The sequence below is a fragment of the Pipistrellus kuhlii genome, unplaced genomic scaffold (assembly GCF_014108245.1).
Source record: "Pipistrellus kuhlii isolate mPipKuh1 unplaced genomic scaffold, mPipKuh1.p scaffold_m20_p_10, whole genome shotgun sequence".
Classification (NCBI taxonomy): Eukaryota; Metazoa; Chordata; class Mammalia; order Chiroptera; family Vespertilionidae; genus Pipistrellus; species Pipistrellus kuhlii.
In genome coordinates, this window is record NW_023425405.1 from 20,866,767 (window position 1) to 20,893,229 (window position 26,463).

Consider the following 26,463-nt stretch of genomic DNA (forward strand, 5'->3'; position numbering starts at 1 on the left):
ATGAATTCGGCTTCCCTGCCCCCTGCCAAATGCAAGAAGAGGGGTCGCATGGATGACAGAAATGGGAGGCACATGCCTCCTAACTCAGGGCAGTCACAATCTACCGAGGCCCACGGCCCCAGTTGGGGCTCCTGTGTTGGGATACATCTCCATCAGCCTGGGCAGGTCATGCTCCACGAAAGCCAAAACAAATTCTCAACAGACAACTTGGCCCGGACTTTTTAATTAGGAGGCGCTATACCGGACCATATCTGACTCCTTCAACAAGAGAGTCCTGATAGAGGACAACTGGTCGCAAAGGCTGAATGCTGCCATCTGCCAAGCCTGCAAACTTGGAAAACCCCACGTTAACAGCAGTAGGCCCCACGCCTGGATTTAGGCCTCACTAGGATTCTCGTGACCTGGGATTTCTTCTAACGCCATCTCAGGATATCAGAGCAGCCCAGGAGTCTCAGGCCAGCAGTTCCCAGGTTGGTTCACGGCTCTCAGCACAACACAAGCTCAGGCTGAAAGTTGCCCAGGGGACCGGGCAGCTGGGGCAGGGGGGCTTGCTCCAGCAACAGCACCCAAACGAGGGGCCACACCCCAGGTTAGGTTCCCAGCAGGTTCCAGAAGGTCAGTGGTCACAATAGGCATCCCTGCGCCCCCTCTCCCCCCGCCCCCTTTCCCCCTCAGAGCTTACAGACTGAGGAGGCAGGACCTCGAAGGATGCTCACCAACATCTTCCAAACTATAGCGAAGGTTTCTCAGTGTTTCAACAGTGACAGAAAACCGAACCCAGGTGGCTTCCGGCTTCTGCTGCTGCCACCCAAGGATTCCTGCCTCAGACCTCACAAACTCAGGCCCCTTCTGGGAGACAGGCGGCGAATGAGGCTGGGCTGGGCTGCCCACCCGAGACAGTGGGAGGAGATGGGGATGGCAGTCAGGTACACAGCAAGCTTTCGAAGGGGAACCTCCATATCTCAATCCAAGCAAGAACTGCTTGGGAGATGACAAACTGCGACAACAGTAATACAGAGCCAGTGCGCACCTTGGTCAGCCAAGCCGAGGTGGCACACACTGACTTTCTGGCCCCGTGAGGAAGCTGCAAGGAAGGCAGGCAGGGAGGAATCAGACAAGTTCTGCTTTGGGGATCAGCTGGGCCCAGGTTCCCCATGATCTAAGACATGGCACAGCCTCATGGGTATGTTCCCCACTGGGGCACCCAGACCCCAGGCCTCTCCACGGCATGAGGGTGGATGCACAGACATGCCAGACAGATGGCTGCCCACAACAGTGGAGTTGAGCGAAGCCCAGAGCCCCTAACCCACCATTCAAAGGGGACTCCAGGAGCCTCATTTTCACCCACCACCTGAACCTCAGCACTTCCGAGCTCCGAGTTACGAGACCACAGACACAAGTGTTCGCATGCACACAGACCGGAGCCCAAGTGCTGAAAAAGCATTCTTCCAACCACTCCCCAGCTCCATGGAAACAGTGTCTGCCCGTTTCCTCCACGGGAACCTGCCCTGCCCTTCCACCTCAACCCTGCTCCAACCACCACCCCCAGCTTTGTACCCCTGAACCTCTCACATGCCACTGACATGAGAGGGCGCTCCTCTATGAAGAGGGCAGGGCAGCTTCCGCTTGCACACACGTTTCTTCTATGAACATACATACGATTGACATGACTGCAGAGAGAGAAATGGACTGCACAGACTACCTCTCAATGCCCACACTTATTTACATATTTACAGAAAAGGCACTGCCTCGATGGCTCAATGCCTGTCGGCGGTCCCAGGTGTGCATTTCAGTAGCCTGGAGTTCCTTCGTAAGGAGCCACAGTGAAAACATTGAGCTCAGTCATGTGACTCATCCACCGGAGGGTTTTTTCTCTCTGCTGCTGTGTGCATTAGCCTGGCTGCAGCCTGGCCACAGACACGATACACTGACGGCTATTCCAGTAACAGCCGGGCAGGAAGGGGGCAGGGGAAGGAATTATTTCCTTAAGTCAAAATCCTAAATTACTGCCCTCACACTACTCACAGGAGCCTGCTTCCTAGGTCACCGAAGCTGACATCCATCCAACGCCCAGCCAAACCAAACAGGCAGGGACCGACGGGAGCTGTCTGGATTGAAACCTCTGAGAGGAAAGCAGAAACTCACCTGATACTTGGGCTCCCGACCGCTCTCCCGGGAAAGGCACTGTCATATTTGCTAACAACCTGATAGGTCCTTGTCCCCAATTACTTAGCTCAAGGACTGTCCTCTCTGCAGGAGGAGCTCTGTGGGGCTCCATGCTAGCCCACAGTCTTGCTAACATGCTCTCAGCTCCGTGTTAACCAGCTCAGATCCTGGCTGGATCACAGCATCCAGGAGGCTCTGCTTTGACCTGTGGCTCTACTGGTCACACCTCCGGAGGGCACACCCAGATGAAGGCACATCTTCTATCCTGCACCTCAATTCCTCCATCTTTGGGCAACAAATGCTAGTCTTTAAATATACCCAAATTATTCTAAGAGGATGGGTAGCCCTTAAAGGAGACTGAATTGGAAAATGGATTTGCCAATCCATCCCAAAAGGGGGATTCTGAGGAAGAGGAATTCTACACTGAGTGGCCCCCAAGAACTGGGAGGAGTCTCAGCTGACTAACAAGGAGCTTCTCCCTGTCGCCCTGTCCCAGAAGCTCGCGCTTGGGGTCAGACACATCCTTCTGTCCCACTTTGAGATCTCTCCTCACAGGAAGACACAGATTTGTTTTAATAAACAGGAAAATAGGTCTGGCCCTCAGACTGGACTCTCAGAAGCGATGACCTTGAAAGGTCACCTGGTCTAGCTTCCGCCACGGGACACCCACCACCACACTTAGGGAAGATTTGGTCTCATCCTTGAATCCATCTCGGGCCACGGGCCACAGAGTGTTCCGGAACAGTATATCTGTGTCTCCAGAGATCAGCCCACTCCTGGCGACACTTGGCCTTTGCCACATCTCAGGGCATTCAACAAGGAGATGAGAGAGTTCCCGCTGATGAGAACACCCGACACCAAAGCAGGCAGCAACTCTGGGAGAAGGTGGCAGCGGCCTACGGAAGGCACACACAAAACCACAGCAGTCTCATCTTACCTCTCCAGAGCAAGGGAAGAACGGCGATTGCAAAAATTACATCAGTTGGAAAGTATAAACAATGTCCCTTTGTGTCCACTTAATAAAAAGTGAGCCCTGGGGGGCCTGGCAGAGTCCCCGCAGCAGCTCATGGGCTCTCCCCTACGGGCAGCAGGGGTTGTCGATGACCAGCATGACGTCGATGCCGTAGGCCTCCAGCAGGTCCATGAGGAAGCTGCGGTCGCCCTGCGGGTCCAGCCCCATGCCCCGGGCATGCTCGGCTGTCAGGGTTTTGTCTTGACTGGCAGACACCTCCAGCAGCGTCTGGAATATCCGGTTGTTTTGCTCGAGGAAAAACCTGCATTCCCGGGACCAGACACGGAAGAGGGAGGGCAGAAAAGACAAGAAGCTCACCAGGAAGTCCACGCCTGGGGAACCAGGCCACACTGTCCTGTTGAATATACCTTCCAATGGTTTCAAAAATCAGAAATCTCTTTTAAAGAAAAAAGAACCAAAGTTAAACGGAAGGTATATTCAAGTAAAACTAAGATTGGCAAAGAAAACACTGGCATCAATCCCGGGGTGATTAGAGGAATCTCTGAGCAAGCGCTGGCCTGCTGAGAGGGGACCAGCAGGTTAACCACGGCCTGGGAGGGAGGCCCCTGTGCCGTGTTCCTCTCTCTGCTTAGTCACAGGGGAGGTAAGATAACAACTGGAGCTCGGTTCTGAGGTCAGGACTTTCAGAGAGAAACAAGTGCACCTTCTGAGCCTGGGCTGGGTAACGGCGGCGGCAGGAGGCTCTGAAACAACAGATGCCAGAGCTTCTGCAGGCCATGCTGGCCGACACGGATGCCCACATTAAAGGTGCAGCTCTGAGGAGCTGGGGTGGGCATGGGGCGCTCTGAAACCAGCAAGGCTGCGGTGACAGGTGAGGGAGACACAGAGCCACGCTGCAGGAACCAGCACTGCCACAGCTGACCCCCATCCTTGGTGTTTGTTTCTCATTAATTACTTTTTAAAAATTATTCACAGAGCATGCTCTCATGTCACTGATTGGCAGAACCACACGAGTATATGAACCGGGTCCAGGGAAGGCATTTGGTGTCTAGACTGCTCGGCTGTGTCCCACAGCGCTCTCGGGCTCTGCAATGGCGCCTCATGCCCAAGGACGCTGTGGACACCCAGGAAGTCCAGGTGCCTGGAGCTGACACCCATCGAACGCCCAGCCAAAGGAGACCATTCCCAGGTACTCTGACACCTCAATAGCTTGTAAGTGGACGCTAGAAGGTTCACTTTCTCAGGATCACAGTCCTGCACTTTGTTGAAATGTCAATATTACATTTTCAACACCAAAGCCAGAGAGGGTTCTCGCTGCAAGATGTTCCCCATCCGACCCAGGACGGGACACACGGAGACCACAACCCACCCAGGACCGGGCAAAGGAAGCTCCTCACTGAGCACTAGTTCAAATCTGCTCAGGAATGAAATGGATACTCTGATGGATACAGGCTGGGGCTCCCACCCTGACTACCAACAGATCTGGAGGGGATGATTTCCTTAGGTTCAAGGGTTAAATTTTCAGAGTGTCCCATAAGATTCCATGCAAAGACTGCTCTATCCCAAGGCAGCAGTGGAAGAGAAGTCCCTGAATCCAGAGCATTTGAGATCTTGCTTCCCAGCAATTGTCTGTTTGTCTCAAAGTCAAAAATTATCTACAGGTTTGCATGTTCCTTACATGGACAGCAGCAATGAGGCACCTCCCTGGACTGCAGTGTGACCTAGGGGGGATTTGACCTACAGCGCTGGTGCTAGTGGGGCTCTCAGGGAGGCCCCACAGCCCAGCCCAGCAACTTACAGCACAAAGAGGTCCTCTTCACACGGGCCGTAGTCCCCCTCCACCTCCTGGGAGTACAGCAGCGTCTGCCTGTTGTGGGGAAGCACCATGAGACTCTGCAGGGCTGCAAGGTCTCTGTCATTGGCTAAGTCATCGTGAGGGCATCCACAGACCGCCTCCACCCGGAAGGAGGAGGACCTGGAGCAGGCTCCCATCCAAAGACAGGGAGAGAAGGGGCCGGAAAGGAATAAATAGGGCTGGGAGTCAAATCCTGGGTCCAGGGCCGGGTCTGGTCCTGTGTCCCCTCAAGTAAGTGGTCATCTTTCCCATTTGCCCATCAGGTGGGATGCTAATGAGGCCACTGGTTTTGCAGGACAGTGAATTGTGGAGCATGATGAGGCAGCTCAGAGCTGCGGTGCACACGCCAGATGCTCCAAGCCTGCCTCTGCCCTGGGCTTCACAGATTCAAGGCCACCAGAAAGTAGGTCCCCCCACCCCCATGCGGATCTGCTATGAGATCAGGAGGCTGTGCTGGGCCCTGCTTCTTCACCGCCCACCGCCCAGGCCTGCCATGTGTTCTTAGGGGAGGGTGGGCTGGATGGGATGGCGGAGACCCCGGCTCAGGGGTCCCACCTGGGGACATCTCCCCGAGGGCGCTGCCGGGCTCTACCTCTGCTCGTTGAGCCGCCGGTACTTCTCCCGGTCGGCGCTGTTGATCTTCAGCAGGGGCTGCAGGTGGTCGTGGTGCGTCTTCACATTCTGGTTGTCCACATAGACATCGTACAGCTCCCGCTTCTCCTCGAAAATCTTCTCTGTGGTGCCTGTGAGACCCGCGGGCAGGAGCTGGGACCCAGAGGCCGACACCCGCCGGGGAACAGGAGCCCGGGAGCCCGGGTCCCTGAGGAGAAGAGCCTCTGGGGAGCCGGGAGGCGGTGGGAGGTACTCGGGGTGGGGGCGTGTGGGCAGGAGGCGGGGAGGGCCCTGTACTCACAGGCCACATAGGACACCTCTACCTCCAGGCTCTCGATGTCGGCCACATTCACGTAGAAGAAAGGCTTGGACTCAGGGATGGTGCCCCCGAGGCCAGGCAGGGAGACGTTGGCCAGGCAGCAGCAGCAGTATACTGTGGGGACAGAGACGGTGAAGGGTAGAATCTGTTGCTCCCGGTCCTTCCGCCTGCGAAGCTGGCCCTCTCTGAGCCCTCAGCCTCCAAGAATGGTATGGAGGGCTTTGCTCTATGCTGCCCATGTGCCTGAGTAGCAGGTGGTCCTGATTCCAATGAGGTGATGGGAGCCTGTTTAGGTACTGCAGCAGAACTGAGGTCCTCAAGGCCACACCAGTGATGGCCTACGAGACCAGTGAGCATGTCTCAGTCTTCCCTGCACTAGGGCTTGCTTAGGAGAGGCACTGCTGACCTGACTTCCTCAAAATTCCCGCCTACTAGGACCTCCACCTTCTGGCCCCTCCCTCCTGACAGTCCCACCTCAGTCTCCTCTGTCTTCCTCCTTATGATTCACCTCCTGAGCTTCTCATCCCTCCCTCTCCCCATGGTGATCAGCCCAATATTCCCCAGGGTCCTGACACCATTACACCAGTGCCCAGTGGACATCTGGAGAACGCCTCACAGCACCCATTCACCATGTCCAAAGTTCACTCTCACACCACCTCCTCCTCTGGTGGCCCCACCATCCTTGTCACCCTAGACTCTTCCACCATTACAACCTCATACACATCTGAACATTACAACCCAACCATGCACCAAATGCTGTCAAGCTTATCTCTTAACTACAATCCATCTTCTCTGCTCTAATCCAGACCCTTATCTGTCATGGTACCACTGGTACATCACCCAGTGCATTTTCTGCATTGTCACAAGTCCACGTTCTAAATCCAGATCCAACCAAGGCACTCTAGGCTTAAAATTCTGGCCCCCTCCCTTGATATGGCCCAGATCCTTCTGAACTTGGTCAACAATGGAAGGACTCAAGCATTTGCCCTGGGGAACTCAGGAAGAGCCTCTGACATTGGCCTCTAGTTACCTCGATAGCATACGACACCCACAGGAGGGGGAGAAAATATCAGAATGCGCTTTCTCAGTAAGGCAAATTTCCAAAGAATGAGGATCTGCTCTCCAAAGAACTTAATAAACTGAGACATGCAGCCAGCTGGGTGTGTGATCTGAAAAAATAAAAAGGGAGAGATAGCTTGTTAGAAACATCATTCAAAAAATATTCAAACAATAAAAACAATCACAATAATTCAAACACTTGGAGGCTGAACAGCATGCTATTAAACAATGAGTGGGTTACCAAAAAGATCAAAGAAGAAAGAAAAAAAAAACATCCTGGAAACAAACAGCAATGAAAACACAACAATCCAAAATCACTGGGACACAGTGAAAGCAGTCCTGAGAGGGAAGTTCATAGTATTACAGGCCTACCTCAAAAAAACAAGAAAAACTGTTAATAAACCATCTAACTCTGCAACTTTAAGAATTAGAAAGAGAGCAACAAGAAAATCCCAGAGTGAGCAGAAGGAAGGAAATAATAAAGATCAGAGTGGAAATAAATGACATAGAGACAAAAAAAAAAAACAATACAAAAGATCAATGAAACCAAGAGCTGGTTCTTTGAAAGGATAAACAAGATTGAGCCTCTAGCCAGGCTCACCAATAAGAGAGGAACCAAATAAATAAAATCAGAAATGAAAGAGATAAAAAAAACAACAGATCCCACAGAAATACGAAAATCGTAACTCTATTCCAGCAAACTGGTCAACCTAGAAGAAATAGACATATTCCTACAAAAAATATTCAATGCAGGCTTGTGTGAATCCCTCTAAAATAAACACCAAAGTATAACCAAACAGATGCAGGGATGGTTACTTTTAAATAAAGTGATAGTTTCCTCTTTCAAAGTCCCATCTTAAATTAGATGCCTAATCACTCAACAGCTCTCCTGACATACTGAAGTTGAGTTCAAGGGTCATTAACTACTTTACCCAGGAGAGACAGGTGCTGGGAAAACAGGACTGAATAAAACCTCTTATAAGTCATAAATAGAAGTATCTGATGTGACAGTACACCCCAGCGAGAATATTTGACTCACAAACATTACTGGGTGCTGGAAGGTATAAAATGATAAGCAAAGGGTCCCAAATTAGGTCCCCAAATATATGGGGACCCAGCTGCTGTGCGGAATGAGGTCTCTGCAAAGCCTCTGGCCGCCTCTGAGCCCCTCAGCCTCCAAGGATGCTATTGAAGGCGTTGCTCTATGCTAGGGGTATCAAACTCAATCAGAGAAGGGGCCAAAATCTAAAATCCAGCCTAAATTGCAGGCCGAATGGTTTACTGAACAGTCATAAACTGTCATTGTGATGGAAACGCAGCGGAGTGCAGTGATGACAGCGCGGTGCGGGCCACATTGCAAGGCCTGGTGGGACGGATTTGGCCCGAGGGCCTTGTGTTTGACACATGTGCTCTATGCTGTCCAGGTGATCCTGCATTCTGAGGTTCCCAGGAGGAGGACCCACAAAGCCTCCTGGTGGAACAGTCCACTGGACTTCAACTACAACCATCTCTCCTTTCATGGTAAACACAGAAGCCTGTCACTCAGTCAGTAAGGTATGGAGGCCCTCAGTCCAAAGCCCTCAAGGAACTCAATGCTCCCAACAACTATGTGAGCTCAGAAGTGGGTACACTTCCCTAGTCGAGCCTTCAGATGAGACTCAAACCCTAACTGACACCTTAACTGTGGTCTCACAAGAGATCATGAAGCAGAGTACCCAGCTAAGCCGTGCCTGATTCCTGACCCACACTGGTTTAAACCATTAATTTGGCAGCCACTGTTGGCCATGCCTTCCCTCAGTTTGGAGTCAGCATCCCTCACTTTCTGCCTATCCAAACACTTTAGAGATCACCTCCTCTTCCAAAAAGCCTTCCCTGATTTCTCCCTTAAACTCATGATGTAATTTCTCTATTAGGAAGCTCAAGGTTTCTGAAGTATCATGTGACCACCTACAGGGTCACAAGTTCATAGTCATCTTTTTCCCTCCTAACACTTAACACTTGGCCAAATGTTTTGTTAACTGTAAACAAATATATCCTAGTATAAAAGCAAAGTACTTCAGAAAAAAATACACAATAAAGCAATATCCAAAACACTTTAACAAAAAAATGTGACACTGACTTTAACTCTTCATCATTAGCACAAATGTCTGACTTGAAAATGTCTGAATCAATAGACTCAAGCCCACCTCTTTCCCCCCAGAATCCACCCCGACTGGCCTATCAATACGATTTTGCACAAAGATTTTGAAGGGTCTAGAAAGCACAGTGTTTAAGGTAACTTGCTTTACTTTTTTTTTTTTTTTCTTGCTTGCTTTACATTTTAAAAGAACCCAAATGCTAGTTAGCAATCCTACTCTATCAAAAGTGATGTTGGGCACGAGCCCAAAACATAAATTCCTTATTAATTAAAAACACAACTAAGCACTGCTGTATGCACACACAAGCCTAGAACATACGAGAGTACAGCAGAACTCACCTTCATCTCTGGGTACATGTACCGGTGGATGGAAGGCAGCCAATAGACGGGGGGCAGGCTGCCGCCCCTCCCGGGACCAGCATGGAGCACCCCTTTCTTGTCCTCATAGAAGGCAGCCAGATGGGAATAGTGTCCTGGTGTTTCCAGTTGGTGTCTGCAAACAGGCACATGCAGGGTGAGATTGAGACCTGGTGGCTGCCACAGTTCTGTCTCTTACCGCCACCCCCCCTCGCCCCCGCCCCTTCCACATCCCTGTTCCAAGGGCTGCAACACTTGGGGCAAAGGCCCTGATAATCTGAAAGATCCCTTTTCTGAGGTTGCCTAGGACGCCCCCTTGGGAATTACAAATCCTTAGGAAAAGCTCCAGCATGGGATCCGATACTCCCTGACAGGTAGGGGACGCATTTCCTGCTTACAGGGAACAGGCAGAATTCTCAGACTATGAGCAATGCCTATCGTTTCTGGGCGAGGTGTGCTGACCACTGTGTGGGGCTTCCCAAAGCCTGGCTATGGGCCTGGGAAGACCACGATCCCTGTTCTGAGCTGCTCTTTGTTGAGAAATCATGCTTGCAGCTTTGTTGTTGTGAGAGAATAAGAGGAAGCAGTGTCTCAAACAAGAGGAAACAATTATCGGATGTCACTAAGGGCTCAGAATTTCTGCACCAAGTAATAAAAAGCTCAGAATCTCTTCCTCCCCTCCCCCTCTTTCCCTCTTGGGACGGCAGGGCCTGGTGGTGGGCAGCCCTGACATCTGACCCTAAATCACAAAAGCTGCCTGGAGGCCCTGGACCACTTAGACAACAGGGATCCTGCCTTCACGGTGAGTGCAGGAGTGCAGGGAGTACTATTTGGCACTATGTTTAATGGGGTTGTTAAAGGTTGAACTGTGTTTCCCCCCCCAAAATATGTTGGAGTTATAACCCCCAGCATCTCAGAATGTGATCTTATTTGGAAACTAGTGACCTGGTGCATGGATTCATGCACATTGAAAAGCAATTAATTAGAAGGTGGCCGGCAGGGCAGGACTGGGCTAGAAGGGCCAGACACGCTCTGGAGCCAACCTCCCATGGTCCCTCCCTGGCGTCTGTGGAGTGAGCAGGGTCCCCTCTGGCAGGTATGGTCCCTCCACCTGGCCTGTAGGGATAGGGTAGAACAGGTTCTCCGTCATCCCCCAAGGGGTCCCGGAGTACGAGAGGGCACTCTGCAAAGTGGCTGTCATACAGGGTGTAGGATGCAAACACAAGTGTGCAGTAAACCAGATTTGGGGCTGACAGTGCCCCAGCAACAACAAAAGCTACAGCCAAAGGTGGAATCGCCCAGCCCTGTGAGGAATCAGGCTCCCTTCTCTCTGGTTTTGGGGTACGTCACCTGAGAACTGCCTAGGTTAGCAGCTCCTGCATTGAGCGTCTGCCCCCTGGTGGTCCGTGTACTTTATAGCTAGGTCGGACAGACACTTACTAGTAGCATATTAGCCATTTATATAGATAGATATATAGAAAGGGTCTTTACAAATAGATATATAGAAAGGGTCTTTACAGATAATTATTATAAGATGACTCTTAACCCAATGTGACTGGGTTCCCTATAAAAAGGAGAAATTTGGACATAGCCACACACATGCAGGGAGGACGCCTTGAGAGGATGAAGGCAGACAGCAGGAGTGATCATCTACAAGCCGTGAGGGCAAGGCTGCCAGCAAACCCCACTGCAGAGAGGCAGACACATCGCCCCTCCCGGCCTCACAGGAGCCAGCCCTGCCAGCACCCTAATTTTATTCTCTGACCTCTAGACTGTAATAAACACATTTCTGTTCTAAGTCACCCAGTTTTGGGTACTTTGTTAAGACAACCCTAGGACATAGGGAGGAATAAGAGAGGCACCTACACCTTTTTAGCTTATTTGTTCTTTCTCGGCTGCAACAAAAAAGAATCCAAATCTAGCTTTACCGAGCAAGGGGAGGCCCCTCTAATCATGGCTGGAACATCGAAGACGAACACAGGCCATCTCCCCAAACAGTCAGTGCTGCTGACCACAAATGTGACACAAACCACTAGACCCAAAACTTTCATCGTCCAACCAGCTCCCCTCCAGAGTGACCAGCAACCCAGCCTGAGGCCACGGCTGCCACTTCACCTTGAGGTCCCAGGCAAGTCACTCCACTTTTCTTTTTTCTTTTGCTTTTAAAAAAAATATATTTCACTGATTTTTAACAGAGAGGAAGGGAGAGGGATAGAGAGTAAGAAACATCGATGAGAGAGAGTCTTCGATCAGCTGCCTCCTGCACACCCCCTACTGGGGATATGCCTGCAACCAAGGTACATGCCATTGACCGGAATCGAACCTGGGACCCTTGAGTCCTCAGGCCGGCACTTTATCCACTGAGCCAAACCGGTTAGGGCCACTATACTTTTCAAAACCCATGATCTCTTTCCTTAAAATGCAGAAGGTACATTTCAGTAGACACCGGCACCACTTAGATTACTTTGAGATGTAAATGAAATGAAGTAGAAAAGGTGCCTCACGCCATTTGTGACACGTGGGTCACGCACACATCAGTTCCAGTGATCCTATAGTGGCCAGCCAGGCACACAGGGAGGGCTCAAAACCAGGGGATGGGGAGGGTTCTGGGCAAGCCCAGAAGGAAACCGTTAGGCAAATTTACATTTTAAAAAGAAAAAAACAACAACATTAACTACATTTAATGAATGATTATTAAAATAAGTATCTCCTGAGTATTAGCTCTCTAACTCGGGGGTTCCTGTACTTTCTGCTTTAAGTGTTGCCCAGGAAACTTACAGTCACTTCTCTCGCTCTTACAGAAAGGTTCCTGTGGATGGGAAACCCGCCATGACTCACTCAGCTGTGTTTGTCTATCGGAGCAGATGGCAGATATCAGATAGTCTTCAGGGCTGTGTATCAAACTGATGCAAGTGTGATTAATACAAAATAACACAAAGACGAGGTTATGTTCAAGGGTGTTTTCATTAGGACCTAATTTCCCTAAAGAGAAGAGTGAGATTCATTTACTGTTTTTTTAGTACTGTATTTTCCACATTAAAGGGGGTAATTTGTGTAACGATTTATTACTTTCTCGGTTCATTGGTGATTTGCTGCTCTGCTGACTGTCTGTTTGGCTTGGCTGCATTAAGTGCTATGCTTGAACCAAGACTCTAAAGAAAAGCTCTGAGTCAGGGTCTCTTAGACAAAAAACTGGCTTCAGAATCCTGTCCTCTGACCGCCTCAGACTCTCCCAGCTGATGAAGTGGAGTGGGAAGGAATATGAAAAGTAGAATAGAAACATCGACATCAACCCAAATTGGCAGTTCCTGCGTAACTTGTAAACAACTGTGGTATGAAAGCCTCAAAATGTAAACATTACAGATTTTGCAATAAACAAGACTGATCATCAAACCATAATGCCAAGATAAATGGAAAGGAGCTGCAACAAAGCTCAGAGCCAGAAGGTAAAGTGGCATACAGATTATGCAGGAGATCTCTTGGTGATCTTACCTAGGAGGATGCACAGATTAACATTCCCACGTGAAAATGTAGGCCACACATTTTTGCAGATGTCCAAGAGGCGTGACATGGTAAAAGCTGACAAGTAATTGACACAATACTCATACATGCTATTGATACGAAGCTCTGGCTTCTGGACCAGATCAAGGATCCTGGCAGGACCAGAGGCACTGGCACTCTCCAGAAACACACAGCCTCCTCACGGATTCGAACGTTTATGAGATCATGCAGACTCCCACTTCGGCTCTCCCCTTCTTCCCCCACCACATCCAGCAATAAGGCATCGGCATAAGAACGAGAGATGCTGCTAGGCAATGACTACACCATCGCCGGGTGTGCACACTACCCTCTGAACCAGTCTGTCTCTGGCTTTGCAAGTGCAGGAAAACATGCATTGCCACAGACAGCTGGTGCAGGTCCAAATGGTACCATCTTCTGCAGGGTCACTTGCAATGTCTAGTAAATTGTACACTGTATATACCCTTGACCCTAGGATTCCATTTCCATTTCCTAAAGAACTCCAAATATGGATGTGAACAAACATTTACCTACAGGGATGCTCATAGTATACTGGTGGGGGAAAAGCAATCTAGAAGCCCCCAAATGGTGAAATAGTTACATATATTGTGATCATCTATATGCTGAACTGCAATGAAACCACCAAAATGATAGTGAGGATTCAGTTATTATATACTAAAAGGATAGAAAATTTAGATTTAGATAGTGAATGACTTGTGTGTGTTTTTTATTAACATGTATGTGCTTATTTATAAAAGGGCAAAAGACTAGAAGGATATAAATGTTAACAGTAGATATGTCCAGGTGGTGATGTCATGTTCATTTTCTCTTGGAGTTTTGTGTCTACTTTTCCAAGTTCTCTATGTTAAGTATGTGCTACTTTTATATTTAGTCTTTTTAAACATTTTGTTATGGAAATTTTGAATTATATGCAGAAAGTAGAAAGACGAAAATAATAAACCCTCTCTTCATCACTTAGCTTCAACTATGATCAATATTTTATCAATACGGTTACATCTATATCCTGTTCCCCTCCACTCTTTTTCCTGAAATGTTTTAAATATTTTATTACATTTTACCCATAAATACTTTGGTGGGCATCTCTAATGGATAAAATCTAATTTAAAAAATAGCATAACCACAATGCCATATCTCATCTATATTTATAATAATACCTTACTATAAACTAGTATCCAGTCCACATTCAAATTATACCAGCTGCCCCCAAAATGTCTTTGAGTTGGTTGTATGAATCAATATCTAAGCAAAGTCCCAAAATGTAGTGCCATGTCTTAACTCTTTCACTTTACAACACTCCCTCTTTTTTTTCTCATTGTTTTATCATAAAGCAGCTCTCCAGCATCTTAGATTTATTAGGGAAGAGTCACAGAAAGGAGTTATAGATGAACCACTAATAAGTAAGTTTGAGATTAAAAAAAAAATAAGAATGAATATAAAACAGTAATTAGGTGTTTTAGAAATCCATTCTGGTTAGTTTATATAAATGTCATGACTGCAGTCTAGTATCACCCCTGCCTAGACCCGGGCCTCCCTCATGATGCTTCTATCTTTTCCTCATAGTCTCTCCTTCAAGTCTCTTTTCTCATGTTACCTCAAGCCCTCTTCAACCACCTTTCTAGCTATAACTCAAAATCTGAAAGCCAGAAAAAAAGATTAATGATTCACCAAAGGAGAGAATCTGCATGACAAAAAAAAGTAATGTTAGACAATAAATGACAAAGTGGAAAAATATTTTCAATTTATGTCACAAAGAACAAATCTCCCATTGAACAGAGAACTCTTATACATTAATTTTGAAAAGGCCAACAACCCAAAACAAATGTATGGGAACAGTTCATAGAAAAGGCAAATAATTCAAACTCAACCTCACTTGTAAGAATAAAAATGCAGCCCAGGTGGTATGGCTCTATGGTTGAGCATTGACCTATGAACTAGGAGGTCACAGTTTGATTCCCAATTCCCAATACCCAGTTGGGGCACATGCCCAGGTTGCAGGCTCAATCACTAGTAGGGGGCATGCAGGAAGCAGCCTATCAATGATTCTCTCTCATCAATGAAGTTCTATCTCCCTCTCCCTTCCTCTCTGAAATCAATAGAAATATATTTTTAAAAATGCAAATTAAAACTACTCATGTACCATCTTTTACCTACCAGAATGCCCAAAATTCAAGGCTTTTATCTTTGTGTGGGGAGGAAACAGCACCCCCCTGAAGTACTGTTGGGCATGCAAAATGGTACAATCTCTACAGAAAGCAATGCAACAATCTCTCTTAACATTAGAAATACATATACCCTTTGAACTACTAGTTTTATTTCTGGGAATTGAATGAACACATATTCTGCTGACTTATGAAATGATACTTGTTCATGGGTGTTCAGTGCAGTGTTATTTGAAATATCAAAAGACTGGAAAGAACCAAGTGCCTATCAATACAGGACTTGACAAAGAATACATGGTTCTTCTATACAACTGTAAGAAACAAGAAAGAAACATCATTGAAGATATGAAATATGAGACCTCCCAAATATAATGTTTAATGAAAGAGGCAAGGCACAAAACATGTAGAACACGTTACCTTTTATATGAAGAGGGGGAAATGAGAGTCTTCATTTGCATTTGTATACACACATACACAAGGTCTATAAAAATACATGAGAAATTGACAGTGATTACTGGGATAATTGGATGGATGTGGGAACTGTACCAACTTAATTGTTTGCTAGTGGTAGAGACTGTCATTCTCTTATTCCTTTAGTAATAGGACCTTCCAAATTTTAACTGCTCACATAGCCACCAAGTTTAAGACCACATTTCCCAGACTTTCTTGCTGTAAGGTGTGGCTCGTGATTAAGATGTGGCCAATGGAATGCGAGCAGAAGCAATGTGTTCCTGGGACGTGCGACATGTTAATGATCAGCAGGCTTCTACCATGTGGATGAAGACAATTCTCTAGCCAAAACCGGTTTGGCTCAGTGGATAGAGCTTTGGTCTGTGGCTGAAAGGTCCCAGGTTTGATTCTGGTCAAAGGCATTACCTTGGTTGCAGGCACATCTCCAGTAGTGGTATGCAGGAGGCAGCTAACTGATGTTTCTCTCTTATCGATGTTTCTAACTCTCTAGACCTCTCCCTTTCTGTAAAAAAAATAAAATTAAAAAATAAATTAAATTAAATTAAAAAAAAAAATATATATATATATATATATATATATATATATATATATATATATATATATATATATATATATTTTTTTTTTTTTTAAGACAATTCTCTAGAAGATGGCAGAAGATAAGACAGAAAGACCTGGGTTCCAGGATGACCCAGAACAGCCACCTACCATCCTGGAGGGCTTTTCCCATTTGGGACAATCATGCTAAAAAAGAGCTGTATTTTTACCTTGTTTAATTTGCTGCATTTTGGATTTCTTTGTTAAAGCAATGTAGCCTAGCTAAAGCAAAAAAAAATGACACCTAGAAATGAGCAGCCACAGTGTCAAAACCACACGTGGCACTGGCTTAGCAGCTGGGAAGGGAAAGGGGTAACAAAATATTGCAGACTCAAAAGAAAGCTGGTGACCCTTGTTATATTGGAAAATAAAAATTGCTAGCACTTCAATAACTTGGGAGGGAAGCCCTGCATCATCTGAGGGGCAGCAGTGGGAACCAGAATGTTGACTGCTCCTTGCTGTTGTTAGTGGGCTATAAATTGTCACATGACCGGCCTATAAAAGTCTGACTTTTCAACCTTCAAAGAAACCACTAGGCACCCCCAAATCTACACCAGCAGAAAAATGTGTTCTAAAACTGGCAACCTCAAGAAGTGGTTGGGAAGTGGTCATGAGGGAGGTGGACATGACCTTAGAAAGAAGCAAAGCCTAGCCACGGGCCTCTGCCCTGTCGGGACAAGGAGCCTGCAATCCTGCTCGGTGGAATCTCACTGCTGTTATGGACTAACAACTGCCTGTACTTCCCTCTCTTCCCTTTCCCAAAAGGAGTTTACATGGTGGTTTCCACTCTAGCTTCTATACTGTATCTGGGAGTTGAGGAATGGGTGAATCTGCCTATTCTTTTATAGGTTTCTCCTAAGGAGAAGCCTGTCCTCACCTAATGAAAAGGTCTGCCTCAGATCACATGGAAACCCTCGATCTCAGCCCAGAGGCATTAACAGAATGAGCCTCTGTGAGGTCTCTCTTGGGGTGGGAAGAAGAGCACATGAGGGTGCCCAGGGAGCTAGAGGGCCAAACAGAGGAGGGGTTGCTAATTTCCCTTCCAAATCCATTTTTTCCTCTTCCTGTTTGTAACAAAAGCCCCAGAATTTTAACTCGTCTCAAGGTCACTTAATTAGCAAGGGCCCTTCCAGTCTCCCCTGCTGTGAGGTGTCTCTGTGACTGAGAACATGATAACAAAGTGATGCAGGCAACTCCCAGGCCTCCCTGTCTGCTGGGCTGGATGGAGCCATAGTATTGGGAGCAGCTGTGAACACTGAGGGCCGCTCAGAACACAGAAAACCACTCTGAGAACTTGGTGGGATACTGAGAGAGAAGCAGCATGGGTCCCTGACGATCATGTGGAATGCAGGCTGCCTGCCCTCACCACCTGTCTCTCTACAGATTGTTCCATGAGAGAAGGAACCTTCTATCTTACTAGAGCCATTGTATCTCTTATCACTATTTAGCCAGGGCCCTGATATCTTTGTATAACTGTAGAAGGTACTGGCTATTTGGGAAATTAATATTTTCAAAAGGAATAATAATTTTTAAAAAGTGTCAGGATCTGCCCTAACTGGTTTGGCTCAATGGATAGATTGTTGGCCTGCGTATTCAAGGGTCCCAGGTTCGATTCTGGTCCAAGGGCATGTACCTTGGTTGCTAGCACATCCCCAGGCGTGCAAGAGGCAGCTGATTGATGTTTCTCTCTCATCCATGTTTCTCACTCTCTATCCCTCTCTCTTCCTCTCTGTAAAAAATCATTATATATATATATATATATATATATATATATATATATATATATATATATATATATGGTGTCAGGACCTGATAAGAAATGTTTTCTTTTACTCCATAATATTCCTTTTGAGACTCAAAACTGAAGGAATATTTAAAATAGAGAAAAAAGATACATGCAGTGTTCACTGCAGCTCTAAAACACAGAGAAGCAGTTAAAAAAAAAAAAAGTTAGAAACATGCTAAATCTTCAGCCCCAGGGAATAATAAAATAAACTGTAGGCCAGCTCTAGCATTATAGAGCTATTAAAATCATCCAAATAATAATACAGAGAAAACATATGCATGACTGGTACCACTGAAGAAGGAAAAATTAAATATTTTATTATAGAAGGAAAGATTCCTGAAATTAAAAATAAAAGACATATCTGTATATCAAAGGGGGCAAACTATCCCAGAAAAAGACAAGTTCAGAAACATCACAGATAGAGAAAGAATCTAAGGTACCGAGACAGAAACAACTTCTCCAAAACAACTAATATTAGGAGATAGGCCAGCATCCTGAGATGAAAAAAGGAAGACTCAAGAATCTTATAACCAGTCGAGAGTACAGGTAACAGGCCAATATGATTAAGCAGGTAAGACCTCAGAGAAGGCAGCACTCACAATCCTTTCATGGGGGAAAAAAGTGCTTTATGGCAAAATCCAACCAACCAAGAAATAAATCATGTCAGAATTAGGACTGTAGTAAGCCATGTCAAGTCCTGAAAGAGGTTAAGAAATCTACAACTGAGAGTTAAGAACTGAGGGAATTATAATTATATAACTTCATGTAATAGATCTTGCAAACTATAAAAATTGAGATGGGAAGTAGGGGAGAAGAACTGGGAAGGAGTATAAGATAATGGACTCTGTCAACAGCTGAAATGCAATTTAAAAACCAATGACACCTATACAAAGATTTCTTCACTTTACTGTACATGTTATTCAATAAAAATAAGAATGATACCGCATCTTCATGTTTTTCACCTTTTTTTTCTTAACTTCGGAGGAAGAGATCAAGAAATAAGATATCTTATTGTGGAAAAAATATATATTCCCTTAAAGTCTGACAATTCCTTCAGTTTCATTTATTCTGTTCCTAATAGATACAAAATTAAATATGCTTCATGAAAACAGCCTATTTGATAAAATTAAATCCTCATAAAATATTAATTGCAGTTTTATAAAATTATTTCTATTTTATAATGGTATTTACTGCATATTAAAAATAGATCTCTCGCTGAAACCGGTTTGGCTCAGTGGAAGAGCGTCGGTCTGCGGACTGAAAGGTCCCAAGTTCGATTCCAGTCAGGGTCATGTACGTTGGTTGTGGGCACATCCCCGGTAGGGGGTGTGCAGGAGGCAGCTGGTCGATGTTTCTCTCTCATCGACGTTTCTAGCTCTCTCTCTCTCTCTCTCTCTCTCCCTTCCTCTCTGTAAAAAAATCAATAAAAACATATTTTTTTAAAAAAATAGATCTCTCGCTGAGTGGGAGGATTTTACAAAATGAACATCTGAGTGTTTGAGAGGATTTTAAAAATTCATTTGTATTTCTATATAAATTTTTAAATAAACAAGTCCCCCCCACAAACAATAAATTTCATGTTGTTTCAAAGATAATGATCATAAGAGATTATATAAAAAATAAAAATAACAATACATTTAAAAAGTACAGGAGATAAGTGTATGTATGTACATATATCGTATAATACCAGGGATATATTTTTTATAGTATACACACACACACACACGCACGCACACACGTCAGAAAGGAGGCAAATGTACTAAAATTTTAACAACATTTTAAGGATTAGGGATAGATTTCTCCCTCAAAATCTGAAATGACATTGGAGTACTTACATAGTAAAAAAAAAAAAATTAAGTGACCAATAGTTCTGCTACTTCTGCAAAAATTCCCTTCCTATTACCCACGTAATAATAATTCTCCTAAATAAATTATTAGGCTTTTAAAAAATTATGAGCCTGTTTGCCTTCCTGGGGCGAGGAGGTTATTATCATGGCTCCAGGACACAAAGGTCATGCACATGGCAGCAAATTATTTAATCAGACAAAATGGATGACTGTTAAAATAAGGCAAAATCTACCCCATCTTTCATTATAGTGTGAAGAATTATTAGGTGATACCTTAGCTGAAACAGAAAGCCACTACCTGAGGGATGAAACATGATCGAGGAGGCTCTTGGAAAGGCATCTGTTGCTTTGGCACACAACCTTGATCGCCAAAAGGACTCATCAAGACACCAGCTGGCAGATTCCTGCCGCCTCCCGCATGTGTATCTAAGCCACGTACCGAACCTGGTTCTCCAAGAAGTGCATGTACCGGTAAAGCAGGGTGTAGGATGGAGACAGGATGCCCACGGACTTCATGCGTGCTCCGCGCTCCAGCTCGCTCTCCACGGGCATGTTGGCGAAGCAGGCCAGGCCGAAGAAGGGCCCCTTCCGGAAATAGCTAAAATGCACCAAATAAGCAGTGTGGTTCAAAATCAGGGAGATTCTGTTTTGCTTTGTTTTTTTGTTTTTGTTTTTTCATTTGAGATGCAGTCCCCAAGAAAAAAAAAACTGTGTCCAGGGCTTTTTTGTAAGAAAGCTCAGCCTAAAAATAACACCTTCTTAGGATCACAGGGGAACAATTAGCCTAGGCTACTCAACCTCCCAAACAAGACACCCAAGCTCTAAAGAAATGATGGAGCTCACCAAGGGGCATCCAGCTGAAGCCAGGACTGATCTCTGGCAAGCCTGCTACCCAACTGCCCAAGACCATGAATATGTCCCTTCTCCCCTCCTGCATAATTAAGGACTTGATGGAAGACCTAAGTACATAGATTCATCTCCAGGCCTGTCTGGAACCAGCAATCTGTGTCATTAGTGTAAATAGTGTTGACTCTTTCCTCTCTTCCTGAGGCTCTGATCTAACAGACCCTGTGACCAGAGCGGTTACATTTCCTTCCTCTTTCTCACACTGCATCAGTCATGCGTTCAGCCCAAGGGGAAGGTTAAAGCAACTTCGTTACGCTCATGTTCTTTCCCTTTGCTCCTTCTCCCAAGAACCTTAATTACACAGAATGATAACCTGGCTTGATTTAAGGCTGGAATTTGAAGCTTTAGCACATAAATATCTTGGGTTAACTGAAACAAAACCAAAACTCCATGCTTTCATTCAAGCCAAACCTCAAGTGAGGGCCAACAGTTTTTTAGAAGGGGAGAGGACCTCTACATTAAAAGCTCTTAACTTCTTTGGGTCATGAAACCCACTGAAAACTTAATGAAATGTAAGGACCTTCTTGCTAGAAAAATCATATAAATGCAAAACTATATATTTTTTTTCAGGGCATTTATACGCACTTCCTAAAGACCACCTTATGCTTGGGCGAAGTACAGGGTGGAAAGAACATGGAGAATACTTACATTCAGAAGTACTTACATGAAATCAGACTGGATTTTATGGGACCCACTGGCCATAGACTTGAACTCAACGCCTTCAAGGTCAATATCTTGTGGTAAACACCATTCCACCATGTTTCCTGTGGGGAAGGGAGAACACAGTTAAAAGAAGCAAAGTCATTCAAAGAACAAGGCTGAATGAGTGCAGGGCTCAGCACACCTGGTCCCGCAAGAAACAAACTCAATAACTTGTTAAAGCTTTAATTTACCTAAATTCTGTACTGTGTAGGTACAGAAAAATACTATACAAAGTGCCATCATAACTATTCAGCTCAATGGGTTTTTCCCAACGTGCATACACCTGTAACCAGGGACAAGACCAAGATGCAGAACAGATCTGTATGTCACCAACCCTCTCCTGACTTCCAACACCATGCATTAACTTTACTGTTTTTGAAATCTGTATAAATGTGATCATCGTGTCTGTTCTCTTTCGCTCAATAATTTTTGCAAGATTCATTCACCTGGGTGCGTGGAGCAAGTACTTCCACCCTATGCATATAACACCGTTTATCTACTTAACTGTTGATATACATTTATGGTTAATAGCTCATTTTTCAACTTAATGCCATTACAAATATCACTCCTGTGGACTATCTGGTGGATACAATTGGAGGCCGAACTCCATTTCTCAGAACTCCGTTCCCTGTGTGTTTCGGGTCCACATGGGAAAATGGAAAGGAAGCAATCAGCTGTGTTGTCTTCACAACAGAAGGTGGTGCAGGAGCATGAGGCAGCTCCCTGCTGAGGCCACCCTCCCCTGGGTCCATTTCCGTGGGTCCTCTTCCAGCTCTCTGACTCCCAAGCCAGGAGTGCCTTTAGTTCCTTAATGCTGGGCGTTAGCTTCATCAGGACACTCACATGCTAAAGCTGGAAGCACTGACGGGCTGACCCAGGTTCACATTCATCCAAATCAATTCCGGCTTGTTCTCTTTCTCCCCAACTTTACCGCCTTTTTCCATAACTGCTCACTAGTACACTCCGAGCTCCATGATCACACACAAAGACGACAGCCGTACACGTATCTAACCAGCTCCCACGCTGTGCAACACCATATTCCTGAAGTAAATCCCTGTGTGTATCTCCCGGTAGTTCTCTCTTGGATTAACCTCTGACTGACACAATAAACACACATTGCTGTTGACTACATCACGAGAAGAAGTGCTGTAAAAATGCTCCCATCACTGCAAACTAGAAGACGTCAATAGTTCCCCAAGTAGTATTTCCCAAAGCTTAGGTGGACAGGGCTTCCGCAAAAAAAACAACAACAAGATTTTGAAAAAGGATTTGAGCCAAATAAGTTATATAAAGATGGAGAGGACAGATTATTGCAGAACTTCTCAGAGCCTTTATATGTTACTCTGCACTGTGAATCTCTATGAAATGAATAGAGTGTTTAATGTTTCCACAATTATTTGGCCAATAAACCTATTTTTAAGGAGCATCTAAGGGACATTTTATAGACATGCTAGTAGATAAGGGATAGAAAGCTGGCCCTTAGTATCCATTCTTCCTTGCTCCTAGGAAACAGACCCTTCTATGTTTAGCTTGGCACATGGCCTTCCAAATGATAACTACATTTCTCAGCACCTTCTTGCATACAGGGATGGCTGTCTATGTAAATTCTAGCCATCTCATTTACTCAACCAACGAGATGTAGGCAGAAGTGAGGTGTGTGGTTTACAAAATGTGGCTTAATCGACAGGAGAATGATGCCCCTTCCTCTAGCCTGCTGCTGGGAACGTGGGTACAAGCTATCCTGAACCATGAGGGGGACGGCATCCGCTACTTGTCATGGAGGGGATGATGGAGCAAGAGCCACTGTGAGTCTAGGTCCCTGAATGACCTCGTGGGTCTGAGCCAGCATTTCCCCCCTGGGCCAGCCATCTCCTGATACATGATTAAAAAACAAACAAACAACAACAACAAAATACCTCCTATCTTGATCCAGCCACTCTTAATTTGGGTTTCTGGTATTCATGGCTGAACCCATGTTTTATCTGATGCAGCTGACCTATGGAAGTAAGCAACCATCCTCAGCCTGATTCTCAAAGCCTCCCTCCTCATTCCTCTGTGCTTGGCCATACCTCCTCGTACAGAAATGGAAAGAATCAGATGGACTAATGACATCCTGTTCACATCTAGACAGACGCAAGCACGTCAGGGCTGGGCAGAAAGGTGTGTCAGGCTGAGGAATCAGGGTCAGAATGCAGGCTCCCAAGCAGCACTCGGAATAGTTCCTTATCCAAAGGGAGAGTATTCATACTGACACCCTCCTGGAGTGAAGCAAGGTAAATAAAGCTACTGTGGCCCTCATCCCAGCCTATCATCTCTGTTTTAGATGTCTGTCAATCCAGGAGTCTGAACTAAAAAAAAAAAAAAAAAAAAAAAAAAAAAGTTTTTTTTTTTTATTAATTTAAAAGAGAGAAGGAGAGGGAGAGAGTAACAGGATCAAATGAACAACATGGTATGTGCCCTGATCGGGAATCAAACCGGTGACCTTTTGGTGCATGGGATGATACTCAACCAACTGAGCCATACCAGCCAGGGCAGAAGAGTGCATTTCTTAAAGGCAGGCACTTTGCTTATTTATCTTCACATCCCAACATAACATAGTGATTAGTACAGGACAGGAATTGAAATCAAAATAAAAAAAAAAAAACCCTCAGCTTTATTGAAGACAGGTATGATGAATTACTGTGAATTACCCTGGGGTCAATAACAATGGTTATATAGGTAAATGTCCTTCTTCCTAGGGGACTTATACACAAGTACCTAGAAGTGAAAAATCACCATTAACTTTCAAAAAGCTCAGGGGGAGAAAAGGTATATCTGTATATAATAAGTTCTGATATAATGCTGACTTTGGGTAAAACAATTGATATTTTAGGAAGAATTTGAATAAAGGAAATTTCACATTTGCTTATGCTATTGACTCAAGGCAATTTCAGTCAAAACCACAGCAAGTTATTTTGTGGATATTGACAAATTAATTCTAAAGTTTATATAAAAAGGCAAAAGATCCAAAATAGCGAATATTATGCTTAAGAAAAACAGTCAGAGGACTGATACTATCCAATTCTAAGACTTACTATAAAACAATGGTAATCAAAACAGTGTGGTATACAAGGGAAACAAAAGGAAAAATAAAGATATGGAACTATACTAAACTAAAGCTTTTGTACAGCAAAGGAAATCATCAAGAAAAGGACACCCTAACTGGTTTGGCTTAATGGATAGAGTGTCGGCCTGTGGACTCAAGGGTCCCAGGTTCGATTCCGGTCAAGGACATGTACCTTGGTTGTGGGCGCATCCACATTGGGGGTTGGGGGATGCAGGAGGCAAATACATTTTGTTTAAAAGAAAACTGACTGAATGGGAGAATATATTTGCCAATGATACACCTGAGAAGGGGTTAATATCCAAAATTTACAAAGAAGCCAAATCAACACCAAAAAAAACCCCACCAAAAATCCAATTTAAAAAATGGGCAGAGGACCTAAATAGACACTTCTCCAAAGAGAACTTACAGATGACCAATAAACATGAAAAGATGCTCAATGTCACTAATTATCAGAGATGCAAATTAAAACCACAATAGGAGCCCCAGCCTGGTGGCTCTGTTGGTTGGAGCATCGTCCCATCTACAAAAAAGGTTGTAGGTTCAATTCCAGGTCATAGCATATATGTGGTGTGATCTCCAGTTGGGAGGCAACATATCCTTGGGTGAGGATTAAAAAAAAATACACACAAAAAAACTACAATGAGATATCACCTCACACCTGTCAGAATATCATCAATAAATCAACAAATAACAAACGTTGGCAAGATGTGGTGAAAAGGGGACCCTCGTGCACTGCTGGTGGGAATGTAGGCTGGTGCAGCCACTGTGGAGAACAGTATGAAATTTCCTCAAAAAAATTAAAAGTGGAGCTGCTCTGTGACCCAGTGATCCCACTTTTGGATATATACACAAAGAAACCGAAACAATAATTTGAAAGAATTTGTGCACCCCTATGTGCATTGCAGTGTTATTTACAATAACAAGATATGGGAGCAACCCAGGTGCTCATCAATAGACAAGTGGATAAAAAGTGGTGCTACATTTACACTACGGAATATTACTTGGTAATAAAATCTTATCATTTGCAACAGCATGGATGGAACTAGAGACTATTACACTAAGTGAAATAAGTCACACAAAGAAAGAAATACAATATGATTTTACTTTTATGTGGGAGCTAAAGAAGAGAAAAAAACAAACAAAACTGAAGCAGACTCATAGATTCCGAGAACAGAGTGATGTTTGCTATAGGGGAGTAGGGTTGGAGGACTGGATGAAATAGCTGAAGGGATTAAGAAGTACAAGTAATCACAAAATAGTCACGGGGATGTAAATACAGCATAAGAAATGATGATATTGCGTTGAGTGTATATGTATGGTACCAGGTGCGTGCTTGGGATAATAGGGGAGCACTCTAGGATATTCCATATGTCTGTCTACTAAGCTGCACTTCTGCAATTGGTACAAAATAGTACTGAATATAAATGGTAATTTTACAGCAGTCTTCTTACATGAAAATCTATTCTTTTTTTTAATGTATTTTCACACACACACACACACACACACACACACGCGTAGTTTATTCTCTTCATTTTCTAACTTATCTCATGTATCTACATAAAATATAAATGTTCTTCAAAGCCTGGTTTGCTTTATTCCTCAAATATTGCTATGTAATGTTTCATATCATTCAGGTGTAGGTATTTTAAATTTGCATTAATTATTTAGCAATGTGGTTTTACATTTTCAAAATACATGGGGAATTTTAACAATTTATCTATTTACATTAACTTATAATTTTATTGTGTGGTAGTCAAAGATAATTCCTTATAATATTTTTTAATTTTTTATGTGTTTTCTATGACTTGTTCATATCAATTTTTATAAATGTTCCATGTATAGTTGAGGAAAATGTGTATTTTTAAGTTGTTAGA

General features: G+C 44.7%; 1 protein-coding gene and 1 long non-coding RNA gene across 2 annotated transcripts in view; one reads left to right on the forward strand and one right to left on the reverse strand.

Moving 5' to 3' along the window:
- Nucleotides 1-335, forward strand: LOC118713998. The gene is made up of 2 exons (XR_004986460.2): nt 1-121; nt 157-335. It is a non-coding gene; the product is annotated as an uncharacterized LOC118713998 (long non-coding RNA).
- A 1,544-nt stretch (nt 336-1,879) lies between these two features.
- Nucleotides 1,880-26,463, reverse strand: part of DENND11 (DENN domain containing 11) — a 33,154-nt gene continuing 8,570 nt past the window's right edge. The window contains exons 2-9 of the mRNA XM_036428844.2: nt 21,446-21,545; nt 20,315-20,473; nt 9,461-9,614; nt 6,956-7,094; nt 5,908-6,039; nt 5,587-5,737; nt 4,938-5,006; nt 1,880-3,440 (exon numbers count right to left, since the gene is read on the reverse strand). Coding sequence (XP_036284737.1) covers nt 3,245-3,440; nt 4,938-5,006; nt 5,587-5,737; nt 5,908-6,039; nt 6,956-7,094; nt 9,461-9,614; nt 20,315-20,473; nt 21,446-21,545 — 1,100 coding nt within the window. The 3' untranslated portion in view covers nt 1,880-3,244. The remainder of the gene's footprint in view (nt 3,441-4,937; nt 5,007-5,586; nt 5,738-5,907; nt 6,040-6,955; nt 7,095-9,460; nt 9,615-20,314; nt 20,474-21,445; nt 21,546-26,463) is intronic.